This window comes from Ovis aries, chromosome 1 (assembly GCF_016772045.2).
Source record: "Ovis aries strain OAR_USU_Benz2616 breed Rambouillet chromosome 1, ARS-UI_Ramb_v3.0, whole genome shotgun sequence".
Taxonomy (NCBI): Eukaryota; Metazoa; Chordata; class Mammalia; order Artiodactyla; family Bovidae; genus Ovis; species Ovis aries.
The window spans coordinates 77,040,922-77,056,750 of record NC_056054.1 but is presented as its reverse complement, the minus strand read 5'-3'; the positions used below and the strand labels follow the sequence as shown (position 1 = coordinate 77,056,750).

The window sequence follows — 15,829 nt, the reverse complement described above, 5'->3', positions numbered from 1 at the left end:
GGTCAGGAAAAGCAGAGCTTGTGCCCACACAACTCACACAGCCTGATAAAGTAACCTTTAGACAACAGCTGTAATGTAAAAGGCCCACGCCAAAAACAACAGAGCAGGGCCCAGTTCCTGTCCCTTAAAGCAAGACAGCTGAAACAGTGGCTGAGTTTAACAACAAAAAGAACAAAGCAAAACAAACAATAATCCAAACCAAGGTTTTCTGAAGAAAGGAAAATGTACTAATTAGGAGTTGGACATTTCGAGAGCACTGCCTTATGGAAAAGTGCCAACTTTATCTGTGGACTTTTGGTTCCTAAACCATTGGCTGAGAAAATATTTCAAGTTACTGAATGCTTTCTGGGGGGAACTGAAACTTTGTATCTGTTTAATAAAAATTCTAAATTGGGCTTAGCATAATAATAATTTATGCTATGCGAATTTGAAGAGCAAAGAATAATATCTTTCTATTCACTCTAGTTTTGTATCAGTTTTCTTTTCACAAGACAGTAAAGAGTTATTTTTATAAATAGTAATGTCCAACGTATATTTAAATTAATAAACCCACATCTGTGATATTATGCATCAGTTTTTAAACAGTACTCTTGACAGCTAATTTCAGTGTCAGAAAATGCTGAAAAAATGGAATGTTGATTTCTAAAGTGTTTTTTCTTTTAAAAAAATTATATGTTAAGTTGTAGCCAATGATAAATGATTGTGCCAGAGATTTCCAGGTGACTGCCAAATAGAGGACTTTGTAAAATTGAAAAAAAGCTGGATCACTTAAGGAAAGTAATTCATTTCATACTTTGACTCTTTCCCAGAACAAACATAAAAAATGCACTATTCTCCTTCCTGGTATTAACAAAATATTTTCCAAATCCATTGCATTGCATGCATTACATTCCTTTATCAGGATCTTATTCAGTTTGTGACTCTGCTGGAAACTGATATCTTAGAATTAATCTGATATGTGCTTTTACCTACTTTTCTCTTGTTTAATCCTTAGCTAAAGTACAACGACATTCATTTTAATTCTGAAGGCTTTATGGAACACACTACCACAACTACAAGTAAAACGCTTCGAGTTGTTTTCTTAATTTCTTTTTTCTTCTCCTTTTAAAAGATTTTCACTTTCTGGTGAGTTAATTGTTTTAAAAAGTTTCCAAGTTGAAGATCAGTTTCTTGATCTAGTATTTGTCAAATATAAATGTAAGGAAAATCTAAGTTTTTCAGGTACATGATAGTGTAACCAAACTGCCTTTAAAGCTTCTGACTGCTATTTAAAACATAGGTACAGTTTTTGTGAAAAAATCAAGAACATTTGCTCTCTACTTAGGTTCAGAAGCCCAAGAGTTACAGAGGGTCACCAAGGTTAAGACAGCGGCAGAGACTTGCCCATGAAAGGTGACAGTTCTGTTTTTTCACTAACGGGGCTCAGCAGCAGGGGCAGCAAGCAACGTGTCTGTCGTCCCTGTAAGCAAGCACCTCCATGAGTTATAACTAGGCAGACTTACTGTGATGGCCTGGAGTCTCTCCTTCACCAGCTCAGCTTCTTCCATTCTAGAAGTCGGCGACAGGCTGCCAGTGAGGGAAGTCCAAAGCTACCATAAAGCAGGAGCCTCCTTGGGGAGAGGAGGGGAGGTGACAGAAGAGAAGCCAGGAGAGACCCACTCCTGCACCGGTGGAGAAAAGCAGAAATCCCCGACTCGGCAGGAGCGTCTCTGAGCAGATGCACAGATCAGCCCAGACAGACACATGTAATGAGGGTGTGCCGGGGAGGCAGACGCTGAGGCTGCTGGCACAGGCTGACTGACAAGTTTGAACGGCAGCGGCACAAGCCCTTTTCCTTCAGGAGCTGCCAGCTCTTTGTTGCAATGTGCGCAGTGAGCAAGGCACATTTTCTTATTAACTGTTCCTTACCCAATTCATTCTTCTCTAGGAGTAGCACCAGGAGCCCACGCTGTGTGTTTCACCAGCCTCTGCTCTAGCCACACACAACCAGACCTCTGTGTGTGTTTGTACAAAGTTGTTGACCCCTACTCTCTCTCTACCAGACAGAGCCTTACCTTGACTGGGCCAAGTCACTTGCTTGCTTTTCTTCCTTTGATTGCTTTCAGATAATAATACAAAATTCTGGAGCAACTTTAGAATTTAATCTAGTGGTAAATTTACATCAGGCTGTCCTCACCTCTTCCTTCTCCTCCTACTCCAGCAGTTTGTTTCAAAGTTTGGAACCTTTAGGTCATGGAGAAATTAAAGACAGTGACGCGACTCTGTTAAGAACTTGGTCCATCAGCTGTGTTCAGTGTGGTTTAAATGTCAAGACCACTCTCTGTTATTTCTGTCTTGAACTTCTATGGGATGCATTTCTTTCTTGCACCTTGTTCAGCAATGACACTCAGGAAGGTAGCCATTTTGACCTCACCAGTTACGCAGGAGAAAGGAGTGTGGAGACTTTGAAAGTGTGATGAGACATTCTGTAACTCATGTAGTCTGACACCATGTGAGAGTTCCCTGGCCCTTTGGAAAATAGAAGTCAAGCCCAGTGAAACTCTTAGCTCAAAGCAATCTTGGAAGCTTTATGATTGACTTTGTCTGTTTTCTTTCCCCTACCCTTTCTTTAATTAAATTTTGATGCAATAAATCCTAATTACCATCTACCTCATTGTTATATGTGTAGATGCTATCAAGCACTTTCATATTAACATTCAGCTAAAGAAGTTAAAAGGACAACCCAAACATTGAACAAATGGTTTACTTTCCTTTGCCTTATTGATATCAGTAATAATAATGGCTAATATTTGTTGAGTACCCTCCATAGGCAAATGCTTTACATTAGATTTATCTTACAAGAGGCTGGAAGATTTTAGCTCTATTTTAAAAATGAGGGAGCTGAGGATCAGAGAGGTCATTTGCCATACAGATAATAAGCAGCAAAGCCAGGGTTGGAACCTGGATTTTCTAACAGTCATTCATCAGGTCTGCCCAAGAAATAGCCCCCAGCCTCCTCCTCCATCTAGCTTCCAGAACACTTACAGCTAGGCTTAAACCCCTTAGCTGGAACCCTGTAGGGATCTCCGTAAGTAAACTTAGTGGCCCCCGTGAGAAAAGACTTCCCCATATTGTCATTTAAAGCCATCCCACCATAGAACCCTGTTTCTAGAATCTGGAGTTATATTTGAGAATAGTTTGTCCTTACTCATCCATCTTCAAGAGACATTTAGGGAGACTAGAGAATGGGAGAAATGATCAGGTATGGACCAAGTTTGATTGCTATTGGATGAATATTTAACCATCAAAAATTTCAATTTTGTTTATCTGCAGATCCTGGCTGAAATTAAAGAAGAGAATGATAAATATCTCAGTCAAAATTGCATATTGGCTTCCCAGGACAGATGGCAGTCATCCAATTATTAACCTGGATCTTTGCCTAAAAACAATTTACCTCTCAAATCTCATTTCTGTAATGGGAAAACCCAAGTATTTTCTAGTGTAAGGGAAGGGCTAGATTAAATAAGAGGATCAGGGAACTGAGGAGGGAGCAAAGTTGTGATAACTGATGGGGATCGTCATGTGTTTATTCAGTTATTTCACTGATAATATGAATTTGCTAATTTGCTAATTGTAAGCCTTTGCTGTCCATTTATTCTGCACATATTTGTTGAACACTAACAATGTACCAGGCATTCTGCTAGACGTTTGACATACATGGATAAACAAATTCCTGCTCTGCTGGAACTTACATTCTAATGGGCAGTAAAACATAAAATATAATAAACAAGCAAAACATAGGACGTGAGAAGATGACTATGTTGGTCTGAGTCCAAATGCCAAGATGGATTAAATATGTTTGATTTTATTAGGAGACTGACAGTGTGAGAGAGAATGGGGAGGTAGACAGCAAAGGCTGGAGATGGGGAGGTCTGGGAGAGTGGTCAGAACATGGTGCAAATCTGACTAGAGTGAAGGAAAATCAGGTGGAAACAACCCAATTTATCGTGCAGTTCAAGGAAGATTGGCAAGTCCATTAGAGAGCACTGGAGCCAAAGTCAGCCACCAAGATGTCCTGTGTCTCCCAGGAACGAGCCTACTTTAGCATTCTTGCCAGATTCAATCAACGGCTGGAAGTAAGGCATGGTCTTAGAGCAAATACAGGGATGGATTTCAGAGTACAACAGCTGGGACCCTGTGGTCAATTATTTTCCAATAGTTGGATGTCTTAGAGGCAGATTCTCATGACAGCCACTGTGATAAATGCTGTGGAAAGCAAATAGAGCAAAGGAGGAGAATGACGATCTCTAATGGCTGATACCAAAACCTTTGACTGTGTGGATCACAACAAACTGTGGAAAATTCTGAAAGAGATGGGAATACCAGACCACCTGACCTGTCTCCTGAGAAATGTGTATGCAGATCAAGAAGCAACAGTTAGAACTTGACATGGAACAGCAGACTGATTCCAAATAAGGAAAGGAGTACATCAAGGCTGTATATTGTCACCCTGCTTATTTAACTTAAATGCAGAGTATATCATGTGAAATGCCGGGCTGGATGAAGGACAAGCTGGAATCAGATTGCCGAAAGAAATATCAATAACCTCAGATATGCAGATGACACCATTCTCATGGAAGAAAGCGAAGAAGAACTAAAGAGGCTTTTGATGAAAGTGAAAGAGGAGAGTGAAAAAGTTGACATAAAACTCAGCATTCAGAAAACTAAGATCATGGCATCCTGTCCCATCACTTCATGGCAAATAGATGAGGAACAATGGAAACAGTGAGAGACTTTATTTTTTGGGGCTCCAAAACCACGGCAGATGGTGACTGCAGCCATGAAATTAGAAGACACTTTCTCCTTGGAAGAAAAGCTAAGACTAACCTGCAAAGCTGCTAAGTCGCTTCAGTCATGTCTGACTCTGTGCAACCCTATAGATGGCAACCCACCAGGCTCCCCTGTCCCTGGGATTTTCCAAGCAAGAACACTGGAGACCAACCTAGACAGCATATTAAAAAGCAGAGACATTACTTTGCCAACAAAAGTCTGTCTAGTCAAAGCTCTGGTTTTTCCAGTAGTCATGTATTGATGTGAGAGTTGGACTATAAAGAAAGCTGAGCAGCAAAGAATTGATGCTTTTGAACTGTGTTGTTGGAGAAGACTCTTGAAAGTCCCTTGGACTGCAAGGAGATCCAACCAGTCCATCCTAAAGGAAATCAGTCCTGAAGGAAGGACTGATGCCGAAGCTGAAATGCCAATACTTTGGTCACGTGATGTGAAGAACTGACTCATTGGAAAAGACCCTGACGCTGACAATGATTGAAGGTGGGAGGAGAAGGGGACGACAGAAGATGAGATGATTGGATGGAATCACCTACTTGATGGTCGTGTTTTTGAGTACACTCTGGGAGTTGGTGATGGACAGGAAAGCCTGGCCTGCTGCAGTCCATGGGGTCACAAAGAGTCAGACACGACTGATCGACTGAACTGGACTGATATCCAAACTGCTGTTTGAAAACTCTTTATTTCTGGTAGAATCATTAAAAGCATCTTGGCCCTCAGATTTATTATGTGATCAGTTCAGTTCAGTTGCTCAGTTGTGTCCGACTCTTTGTGACCCCATGGACCAGTCCACTTCTATTCTTCTTGCTCTTGATGCTTACTCTCCCATATCACTGGGCCATGTGAGTTTTTTCACATCCTTTCAGTCTCTAATATGGGGTGGGATTTAATTGCTATACACAAGTAAGAAACAGGTATGTATTAAGGGCTTCCCAAGTGGTGCTAGTGGTAAAGAACCTGCCTGCCAATGCAGAAGATGCAAGAGATGTGATTTGATCCCTGGGTCAGGAAGATCCCCTGGAGGAGGGCATGGCAACCCACTCCAGTATTCTTGCCTGGAGAATCCCATGTTCAGAGGAGCCTAGCAGGCTACAGTCCATGGGACCACATAGAATCAGACACTACAGAAGTGACTTAGCACACAAACATGTGTTAATAAATGGGGTGATCATATAAATTCCAAAGATTCCGGATACTGCTTTATAGTCATGCTAGGATTTTCTATATAGTTGAGTTGACAATATGCCTATTTCTTTGATAGGTAATTTGAGCTTTATGATTTAGAGGCTGAGTGAGGGAAATACAATAGGCTTTAAGACCATCTAAAGGGTAGGTGTTGAAGAAGACTCTTGAGGGTCCCTTGAACTGCAAGGAGATCCAACCAGTCCATTCTGAAGGAGATCAACCCTGGGATTTCTTTGGAAGGAATGATGCTAAAGCTGAAGCTCCAGTACTTTGGTCATCTCATGCGAGGAGCTGACTCATTGGAAAAGACTCTGATGCTGGGAGAGATAGGGGGCAGGAGGAGAAGGGGACGATCAAGGATGAGATGGTTGGATGGCATCATGGACTCGATGGACGTGAGTCTGAGTGAACTCCGGGAGATGGTGATGGACAGGGAGGCCTGGCGTGCTGCGATTCATGGGGTCGCAAAGAGTTGGACACGACTGAGTGACTGAACTGAAAGGGTAGGTGTTCATCTTACCTGAACTATTCATGGCATTGGGCAGAGTTGATTCCTCTTTCTGTCTTTCTTCACTTGGCCTCCAGGATATGCACTCTCTTGATTTTACTCCTACCTTACTGGTCTCTCCTTCTTAGCCTTCTTTGCAGATTCTTTCTCTTTTCCCCAACGTGAACACCAGGGTCCTGTTGTTGGTGCTTTTTCCTTTTCTATTATTCTCTACTCACTCCCTAGGGATCTCATTTCATCTCGTTCTAATGCCATTTATATGCCAAGACTGCATTTATTTATGGGGCTTCCCGGGTGGCTCAGTGGGTAAAGAATCTGCCTGCCAATGCAGGAGACACAGGAGATGTACGTTCGATCTCTGGGTTGGAAAGATCCCCTGGAGGAGGGCATGACCATCCACTCCAGTGTTCCGGCCTGGAGAATCCCATGGACACCTAGAGGAGCCTGGTGGGCTACGGTCCATAGGGTCACAAAGAGTCAGACATGGCTAAAGTGACTGAGCATGCATGCATGCATTTATTTGTATCTACAGCTTAGACGCTCCCCTTCCGCCCTAGGCTCTTAGGAACTCACTTACTCCAAATACCTATTTGGCTCATTCTCTCACCTTCTTTTAAGTCTTTGCCAAGATATCACCTTCTCAATGAGGTCTCCCCTGACCATACTATCAGTTCAGTTCAGTTCAGTCACTCAGTCGTATCCGACTCTTTGCGACCCCATGAATTGTAGAACACCAGGCCTCTCTGTCCATCACCAACTCCCGGAGTTCACTCAGATTCACGTCCATTGAGTCAGTGATGCCATCCTGCCATCTCATCCTCTGTTGTCCCCTTCTCCTCCTGCCCCCAATCCCTCCCAGCATCAGAGTCTTTTCCAATGAGTCAACTCTTCGCATGAGGTGGCCAAAGTACTGGAGTTTCAGCTTTAGCATCATTCCTTCCAAAGAAATCCCAGGGCTGATCTCCTTCAGAATGGACTGGTTGGATCTCCTTGCAGTCCAAGGGACTCTCAACAGTCTTCTCCAACACCACCCTTCAAAAGCATCAATTCTTCGGCGCTCAGCCTTCTTCACAGTCCAACTCTCACATCCATACATGACCACAGGAAAAACCATAGCTTTGACTAGACGGACCTTAGTTGGCAAAGTAATGTCTCTGCTTTTGAATATGCTGTCTAGGTTGGTCGTAACTTTTCTTCCAAGGAGTAAGTGTCTTTTAATTTCATGGCTGCAGTCACCATCTGCAATGATTTTGGAGCCCCCAAAAATAAAGTCTGACACTGTTTCTACTGTTTCCCCATCTATTTCCCATGAAGTGATGGGACCAGATACCATGATCTTCGTTTTCTGAATGTTGAGCTTTAAGCCAGCTTTTTCACTCTCCTCTTTCACTTTCATCAAGAGGCTTTTGAGTTCCTCTTCACTTTCTGCCATAAGGGTGGTGTCATCTGCATATCTGAGGTTATTGATATTTCTTCTGGCAATCTTGATTCCAGCTTGTGTTTCTTCCAGCCCAGTGTTTCTCATGATGTACTCTGCATAGGAGTTAAATAAGCAGGGTGACAATATACAGCCTTGACGTACTCCTTTTCCTATTTGGAATCAGTCTGTTGTTCCATGTCCAGTTCTAACTGTTGCTTTCTGACCTGTATACCAGTTTCTCAAGAGACAGGTCAGGTGGTCTGGTATTCCCATCTCTCTCAGAATTGTCCACAGTTTCTTGTGATCCACACAGTCAAAGGCTTTGGCATAGTCAATAAAGCAGAAATAGATGTTTTCCTGGAACTCTCTTGCTTTTTCCATGATCCAGCAGATGTTGGCAGTTTGATCTCTTGTTCCTCTGATCTCTTTTCTAAAACCAGCTTGAACATCAGGAAGTTCATGGTTCGCGTATTGCTCAAGCCTGGCTTGGAGAATTTTGAGCATTACTTTATTAGCGTGTGAGATGAGTGCAATTGTGCGATAGTTTGAGATTCTTTGGCATTGCCTTTCTTTGGGATTGGAATGAAAACTGACCTTTTCTAGTCCTGTGGTCACTGCTGAGTTTTCTCAATTTGCTGGTATCTTGAGTGCAGCACTTTCACAGCATCATCTTTCAGGATTTGAAATAGCTCCACTGGAATTCCATCACCTCCACTAGCTTTGTTTATAGTGATGCTTTCTAAGGCCCACTTACCTTCACATTCCAGGATGTCTGGCTCTAGATGAGTGATCACACCATCGTGATTATCTGGGTCCTGAAGATCTTTTTTGTACAGTTCTTCTGTATATTCTTGCCATCTCTTCTTAATATCTTCTGTTTCTGTTAGGTCCAGACCATTTCTGTCCTTTATCGAGCCCATCTTTGCATGAAATGTTCCCTTGGTATCTCTAATTTTCTTGAAGAGCTCTCTAGTCTTTCCCATTCTGTTGTTTTCCTCTATTTCTTTGCATTGATCACTGAAGAAGGCTTTCTTATCTCTTCTTGCTATTCTTTGGAACTCTGCATTCAGATGCTTATATCTTTCCTTTGCTCCTTTGCTTTTTGCCTCTCTTCTTTTCACAGCTATTTGTAAGGCCTCCCCAGACAGCCATTTTGTTTTATTGCATTTCTTTTCCATGGAGATGGTCTTGATCCCTGTCTCCTGTACAATGTCATGAACCTCATGCCGTAGTTCATCAGGCACTCTATCTATCAGTCCTAGGCCCTTAAATCTATTTCTCACTTCCACTGTATAACCATCAGGGATTTGATTTAGGTTGCACCTGAATGGTCTAGTGGTTTTCCCTACTTTCTTCAATTTGAGTCTGAATTTGGCAATAAGGAGTTCATGATCTGAGCCACAGTCAGCTCCTGGTCTTGTTTTTGTTGACAGTATAGAGCTTCTCCATCTTTGGCTGCAAAGAATATAATCAATCTGATTTCGGTGTTGACCATCTGGTGATGTCCATGTGTAGAGTCTTCTCTTGTGTTGTTGGAAGAGGGTGTTTGCTATGACCAGTGCGTTCTCTTGGCAGAACTCTATTAGTCTTTGCCCTGCTTCATTCCGCATTCCAAGGCCAAATTTGCCTGTTACTCCAGGTGTTTCTTGTCTTCCTACTTTTGCATTCCAGTCCCCTATAATGAAAAGGACACCTTTTTTGGGTGTTAGTTCTAGAAGGTCTTGTAGGTCTTCATAGAACCGTTCAACTTCAGCTTCTTCGGCATTACTGGTTGGGGCATAGACTTGGATTACCCTGATATTGAATGGTTTGCCTTGGAAACGAGCAGAGATCATTCTGTCACTTTTGAGACTGCATACAAGTACTGCATTTCAGACTCTTTTGTTGACCATGATGGCTACTCCATTTCTTCTGAGGGATTCCTGCCCGCAGTAGTAGATATAATGGTCATCTGAGTTAAATTCACCCATTCCAGTCCATTTTAGTTTGCTGATTCCTAGAATGTTGACGTTCACTCTTGCCATCTCTGTTTGACCACTTCCAATTTGCCTTGATTCATGGACCTGACATTCCAGGTTGCTATGCAATGTTGCTGTTACAGCATTGGACCTTGCTTCTCTCACCAGTCACATCCACAGCTGGGTATTGTTTTTGCTTTGGCTGCATCCCTTTATTCTTTCTGGAATTACTTCTCCACTGATCTCCAGGAGCATATTGGGCACCTACTGACCTGGGGAATTCCTCAGTATCCTATCATTTTGCCTCTTCATACTGTTCATGGGGTTCTCAAGGCAAGATATTTGGAAAACCACACACCTCTCTCTCTGATTCTAGCAACCCCCCTCACCTTGCTCTATTTTTTTTTGCTGTGTATTTTTTGCTCAGTTGTGTTCAGCTCTTTGCGACCCCATGGACTTTTGCCCTTCAGGCCTCTCTGTCCATGGGATCTAGGGAAGAATACTGGAATGGATTGCCATTTCCTTCTCTAGGATTTTTTGCCATAGCCCTTATCATTTTTACAATGCTATATAATGCACTCTTTTTGATTGTTGGTTGGTTGGATTATTGTCTTCTTTCACAAGAGGTGCAACTCCCACATAGTGAAGGGTTTTGTCTGTATTTGGACATCAACATTTGAAAAGATTCAGTAACCTATCAGGGAATCACATATTCAGTGTGCAGTGAGACCAGGATTTAAATCTGGGCTTGTCTAGACCCATAGTTCCACCCCAGCCCATTACATCATCCTACCTCTATTTTCCCTCAGTTGTAATGAGACACCATAACACCACGTTTAACTACATATATTAATACATGCCTAGAATAGCATACTATGCATGACAAGCCAACTCAATCATTTTGGTAATTTGTGGAACTGAGTTTTTAAAACTGCACTCAGTTTATAACTATTTTTCCTTAGTAATTTGTTTACAGATTGCAACTTTTCTGTAAGTGAAGTATTCAGAGGTATCAGTTCAGTTCAGTCACTCAGTCACATCTGACTCTTTGTGACCCCATGAATCAAAGCACACCAGAGGTATACTTGTACCAAAATTCTACTAGTGGATATTCGAAGAGTGTGTGTGGTTAAGCATTCTGTTTTCTCTTTGAGCAACTTAAAGTTCTTTCACGCTGAGTTTCCTAGAATTAAAACAACTACTTAATTTAGTGAGAAAGAATATTTAGAATAATTGTTGGACTTTTTGGAGATGAAGAAAACATGCATTTTCTGAATTCAGCTTCAGTTATCTGATAGCCTGTCCAAAATAGCCACAGGAAAACAAACAAACCTATTAACAAGTGAAACATACATAGCAAAATAATTTCCCAAGCACCCATCAAACAAAATTCCAGTGTTCCATAATTTATTTCTTTTCTCATGTGCACATAAAATGAGAAGTTAATGTTTAACATATTTAGAATCTTATATTTTAGTTTCCTTTGATTCAGTTTACAAATAGACATGAATATAATTAGCATTGTAAAAAAGTGTTAGCATGATTTAAATCATAGAAAAGCAAGAGTCTAGAGTCTACAATTACTGTTCCATCATGATCAAGGGCTATAGGTGTCTCAACAAAATAAATTCAATTCGCCACTCACACATCCAGACCTAGTGGCTTTCATAACCGTGTACAGTGTGCACCATAGAGAGGATAAAAGGACCATCTGAGTTGAACTCTGAGAGTATTGTTTTGAGTCAGAGCTTTTGGTGAGGACATTTACCTTATTCATTTTCCTGCCTTTGTTAACAGTGTAAGGAAGCTGCCCTTCCCTTGGCATTGTTTTTGGGATTGGGTGTTTTCAAACGTGCTGTTCCACTGTGATACCTTTGCTTGAGGCTTTCATTTTCAGTCAATTCAAGACAATATTTAAAATATTTGGATCAGGAATGTTCTTGAAGTTGTAAGCATTTTGAATGGTGTCCACGATATGTGATACTACACATACTGAACTGGATACTGAAACTGTCTAGTTTGCCTCTGTGTGCACTTAGCTACTCTTTAAACTTGAAAAGTTTGAACTGTTTTGTTTTGAAAAATTATTTTGTAGTTTTTCCTCAATTTTGTGATTTTAGTTTAGAGAGTGATTGCAAGTTTTAACATTTGTGTAGTTGGAAGTTTTTGTTCTAGATTTGCACAAAGAATTATTGAATGGGGGCCCTTCAAAGGAGTGGGTGGTCATTCTCTTCTCCAGGGGATCTTCCTGACCCAAGTACTAACCCCTGGCCTCCTGCATTGCAGGCAGATTCTTTACCGTTTGAGCCACCAGGGAAGCTACCATCTGGCCTCAGAATTTTTGTATTACCTTCTTACTTTCTCTTTAAGTTTGAATCTCAGGTTTTGTTGGTATAGCAAAATGAATAGCCTTATATCTATATTGGGATCATAATTACAAATGGAGAAATTGAAATTGATCGTTGAGGAACTATCTTCCCCATAAAGGAGCCACTGATTCCATCATTCTGTTAGACTGTTGAATTCAGACAGGGGAATTCCTGGTTTTCATATTTAATTCTTAAATACCTGTATTCCCTAAAAGTTTCAGAGATCAGTTTGGCTATCACAGGAATCAATTATGGAACTGGATATGAAATTGTAAAGGGGTGTCACTGCTACATGGAAGCCCAAGTACCCTGAGTTCTGATCATTTGTTCATTCTCCTATCCATACATCACACATTGGTTAAACATCTACTGAGTATGTAAGTAACTTCATGCTACTTGCTAGAGTCAGAGATGAATAAGACAATGAGCTCTTTTCAGTGGAGAAGACAGGAGGTAAACAAAAGACAAGTAAACACTGTGTGAAAAGTGCTGGGTCACCAAAGTCAGACACTGGACAGAGGGCAGGCCAGAGTTCAGCCAAGTCATCCTAGCAAAAGTGAGAGCTGAGCCAAATGTTTGACTCTTTTAGATTTAGACAATTAGGAGTTAATTAATCAAGAGAATGTGTCAGGTTGGAGGGTGGGAAGGTAAAAGGGAGACTGTACAGTAAACAGTCCTTGATTTTCTAGATCATCATAGACAAACTGAATATTCTCCCCAGATATTGATTCCTTAGCAGATGATGGAATGACTTAACTTCCCAAACTGTCCACATACAGGCTTATAAGACCCCAGTTTATTATGTAAGGTATGTGGTATTCAAAGGCTATGCATATTTATACACATGTTATAAATATGTTTGTTTACATATATACAAATATATTATAGATATTAGGGCTTCCCTGGTAGCTCAGATGGTAAAGAATTTGCCTGCAATCCAGGAGACCTGGATTCAGTCCCTGGGTTGGGAAGATCTCCTGGAGAAGGGAATGGCTACCCACTGCCAATATTCTTGCCTGGAGAATTCCATGGACAGAGGAGCCTGGGTGGGCTACAGTCCATGGGGTCACAAAGAGACAGACTCAACGGTGTGACTAACACTTTCACTTTCATTATAAATGTTAATGATCCTTAACTAATTCATATACATCAAAATCTTGATATCCTAATTAGAAAGCTAATAAATATAGGTGGTTTAGGAATCAGAGAGACTTGGGCTTATTTCCAACTTTTCTACTTACTAGATGAGTGAACCTGGAAAAATCACCATCTCAGAGAGTCTATTTCTTCAGGTGTAAACTGATGGTAATAATAGTTCTCATAATTTTTTTATCAAGGTTAAATGAATATTTAGTTAAATATGATCATGGAGCATAATAGTTATTTAACAAATGGCAACTGTTGGTATTAATTTCTTATTGTTCAAGTCAGTTTCTTAGACAGGCTTACTAAATCTTATAGGCACAGTATTATTTCTTTCAGTGCTTCCACATAACTGCATCTTTCTCAACACATAACCTAGTACTGTGATTGACTTGTTTAGAAGAAAGACCAGAGTCTCATCCTTCTCTGTGAGCCAAGAAGCTATCAGATGGGTTCATTTCTAACATGGGGAAACTGAGGCTTAAATGGACTGACTAATTTGAGTAGGGAGCCTGTTCACTAAATGGTAGCACTATCTCTCCAATAGTCTTTCCATTAGGCTGTCTATGGAAATCTTGGAGGTCTTGGTCTGATTCTTTGTTGTAATGGAAATATGTTATAAGCTTATCCAATTAGATTGGCTGCTAGGCAGAGCCATCACTCTGAAAGCTAGGGTGCGAGCCAGTTATGTTAAAGAGGATTTGCATGGCAAAGCAAGAAAGGAGCCAGCTGTCAGTGTGTTTACCCATCAGTCCATTTTGCTATTAAGAGTGAAGGCTCTGAGGCTTTTACTGACATATTGGATTCCAGACAATGGTAATTCTAGCCTGAAGATTTTTGGAAAAAAGTGTTTTGAAAGATGCCAACTGAAAGTTTACTTCTAAAATATTTAATGGATCTCTCTTTGGAGAGATGGATGTTACGTAAGGGCCAGTGATTACTGCATGCCTTAGACAGGCCTTTAAAAAAAGAACCTAAACCAAACCAAACCAAACCAAAAAATCCCCAAACCTTTTCATTTAGGAGGTTTACTCTATCTTAGCACAGTATGAAGAATCGCAGTTTTGTGATTAGATCTGTTATCATTAGATATTCTCCTCTCATCCCTCTTCTCCTCTTTCCCTCTTTCGACTTCTTTCTGGTGAGATTCTAACTGTAGGAGTTAGATCGCTTAATGCCCGCCCAGGGCAAAGACTGAAAGAATTGCGGTATGCAGTCATGCAGTGGTGTGGGTGGGGTGAGAATTTAAGAGAACATTAGGTTCCAAGAAATATAGTTGCCACAAACAGATCTGTAGGACCTCCTTTAGAGCTGGTTAATTAGAATCCTTATTTCCTATGAAATTTGAAGTTCTAAGAGTTTAGTCCAAATAGTGACAGAGATAGCGGCCACGTTATACCTACACCAATTGTACAACAGCCACTTTTTTTTTTTTAAAAAAAGATCTAAGCAACAAAAATATCCCTCTGTATATATCTGATTTTATTTTAAAATGTATTTGATTGAAGTGTAGTTGACAACAATATATATCATTTAGTTTTAATCTTATTCTATAAAAAATATTTTCAGAAGAGAAATTTAAAAGCAAATTACATAAAAATTTTCCTTCAAAGTGAAATCCCAAAGGGCAGTTCACTCTGTTCCTGAAAGACTGGAATTCTTAAAAATGAAACTCTAAGCCATTATGGTACCACAATAGCAACCAGCCCTCTAAAGGCAGCCCCTGAATAGGAGAAGAATAGTAATTCAGTTGGGAAAGAAAGGTCAAGTCAGATGAGTATCTCTAGTTAACTTTGTCTAAGGCTTTATTAACTTACTATGGTTTGCCCATTTGACATTTGATTTTTTTATCAAGTTATATTCTTATCTGCCTCTTTTATTTCCATATCTTTTCTGGAAATGGATATAAATGAAATAAAAAAATTACATCCTTTTGGGGTATGTGGCAGAGCCATTTTCCTTTGTTTGAATTTACCAAATCTCCATGTGTGAAGAAGACAGAAATGCATTTTATGATGGTCTAATGAAATAAGCATTATGTTTCCTAGAGCTAGTAGTCAGCTCACTTCCAACTGTGAGATGTAAACACTTTCAATTTTGTGTCAAGCTTTGGGTGATTGCTGGTCTTTCTCTTCCCACAAGTCTCCCAAGTGCAAATGCACATGCTGATGAATGGAATGCAGAGAAATGGTGTGCCATGGGCACACAGTGGGTGAAACGTGCAGAGAAGCACTAAGGGCATTACAAACAGTAGCCCCCAATGGCAAGTTATTGACTTCCTAACATAGGGCTCAAAATAAAGACGGGTTTGTCCACAAAAAAGAATGTGGTGATTCAGTTTTGTGCATTTGTTTACTGATGATCACTTTTTCCCCTTACGTCTTGACATTCCACCAAAGCAAATTGCATGCTCTTCCCCTTG

The 15,829-nt window shown here is 40.6% G+C and overlaps 1 protein-coding gene across 1 annotated transcript in view; it reads right to left on the bottom strand.

The window, feature by feature from the left end:
- PALMD (palmdelphin) overlaps positions 1–1,750 on the bottom strand; it is a 58,496-nt gene extending 56,746 nt beyond the window's left edge. The window contains exon 1 of the mRNA XM_004002223.6: positions 1,503–1,750. Coding sequence (XP_004002272.3) covers positions 1,503–1,547 — 45 coding nt within the window. The 5' untranslated portion in view covers positions 1,548–1,750. The remainder of the gene's footprint in view (positions 1–1,502) is intronic.
- Positions 1,751–15,829: the final 14,079 nt, after the last annotated feature.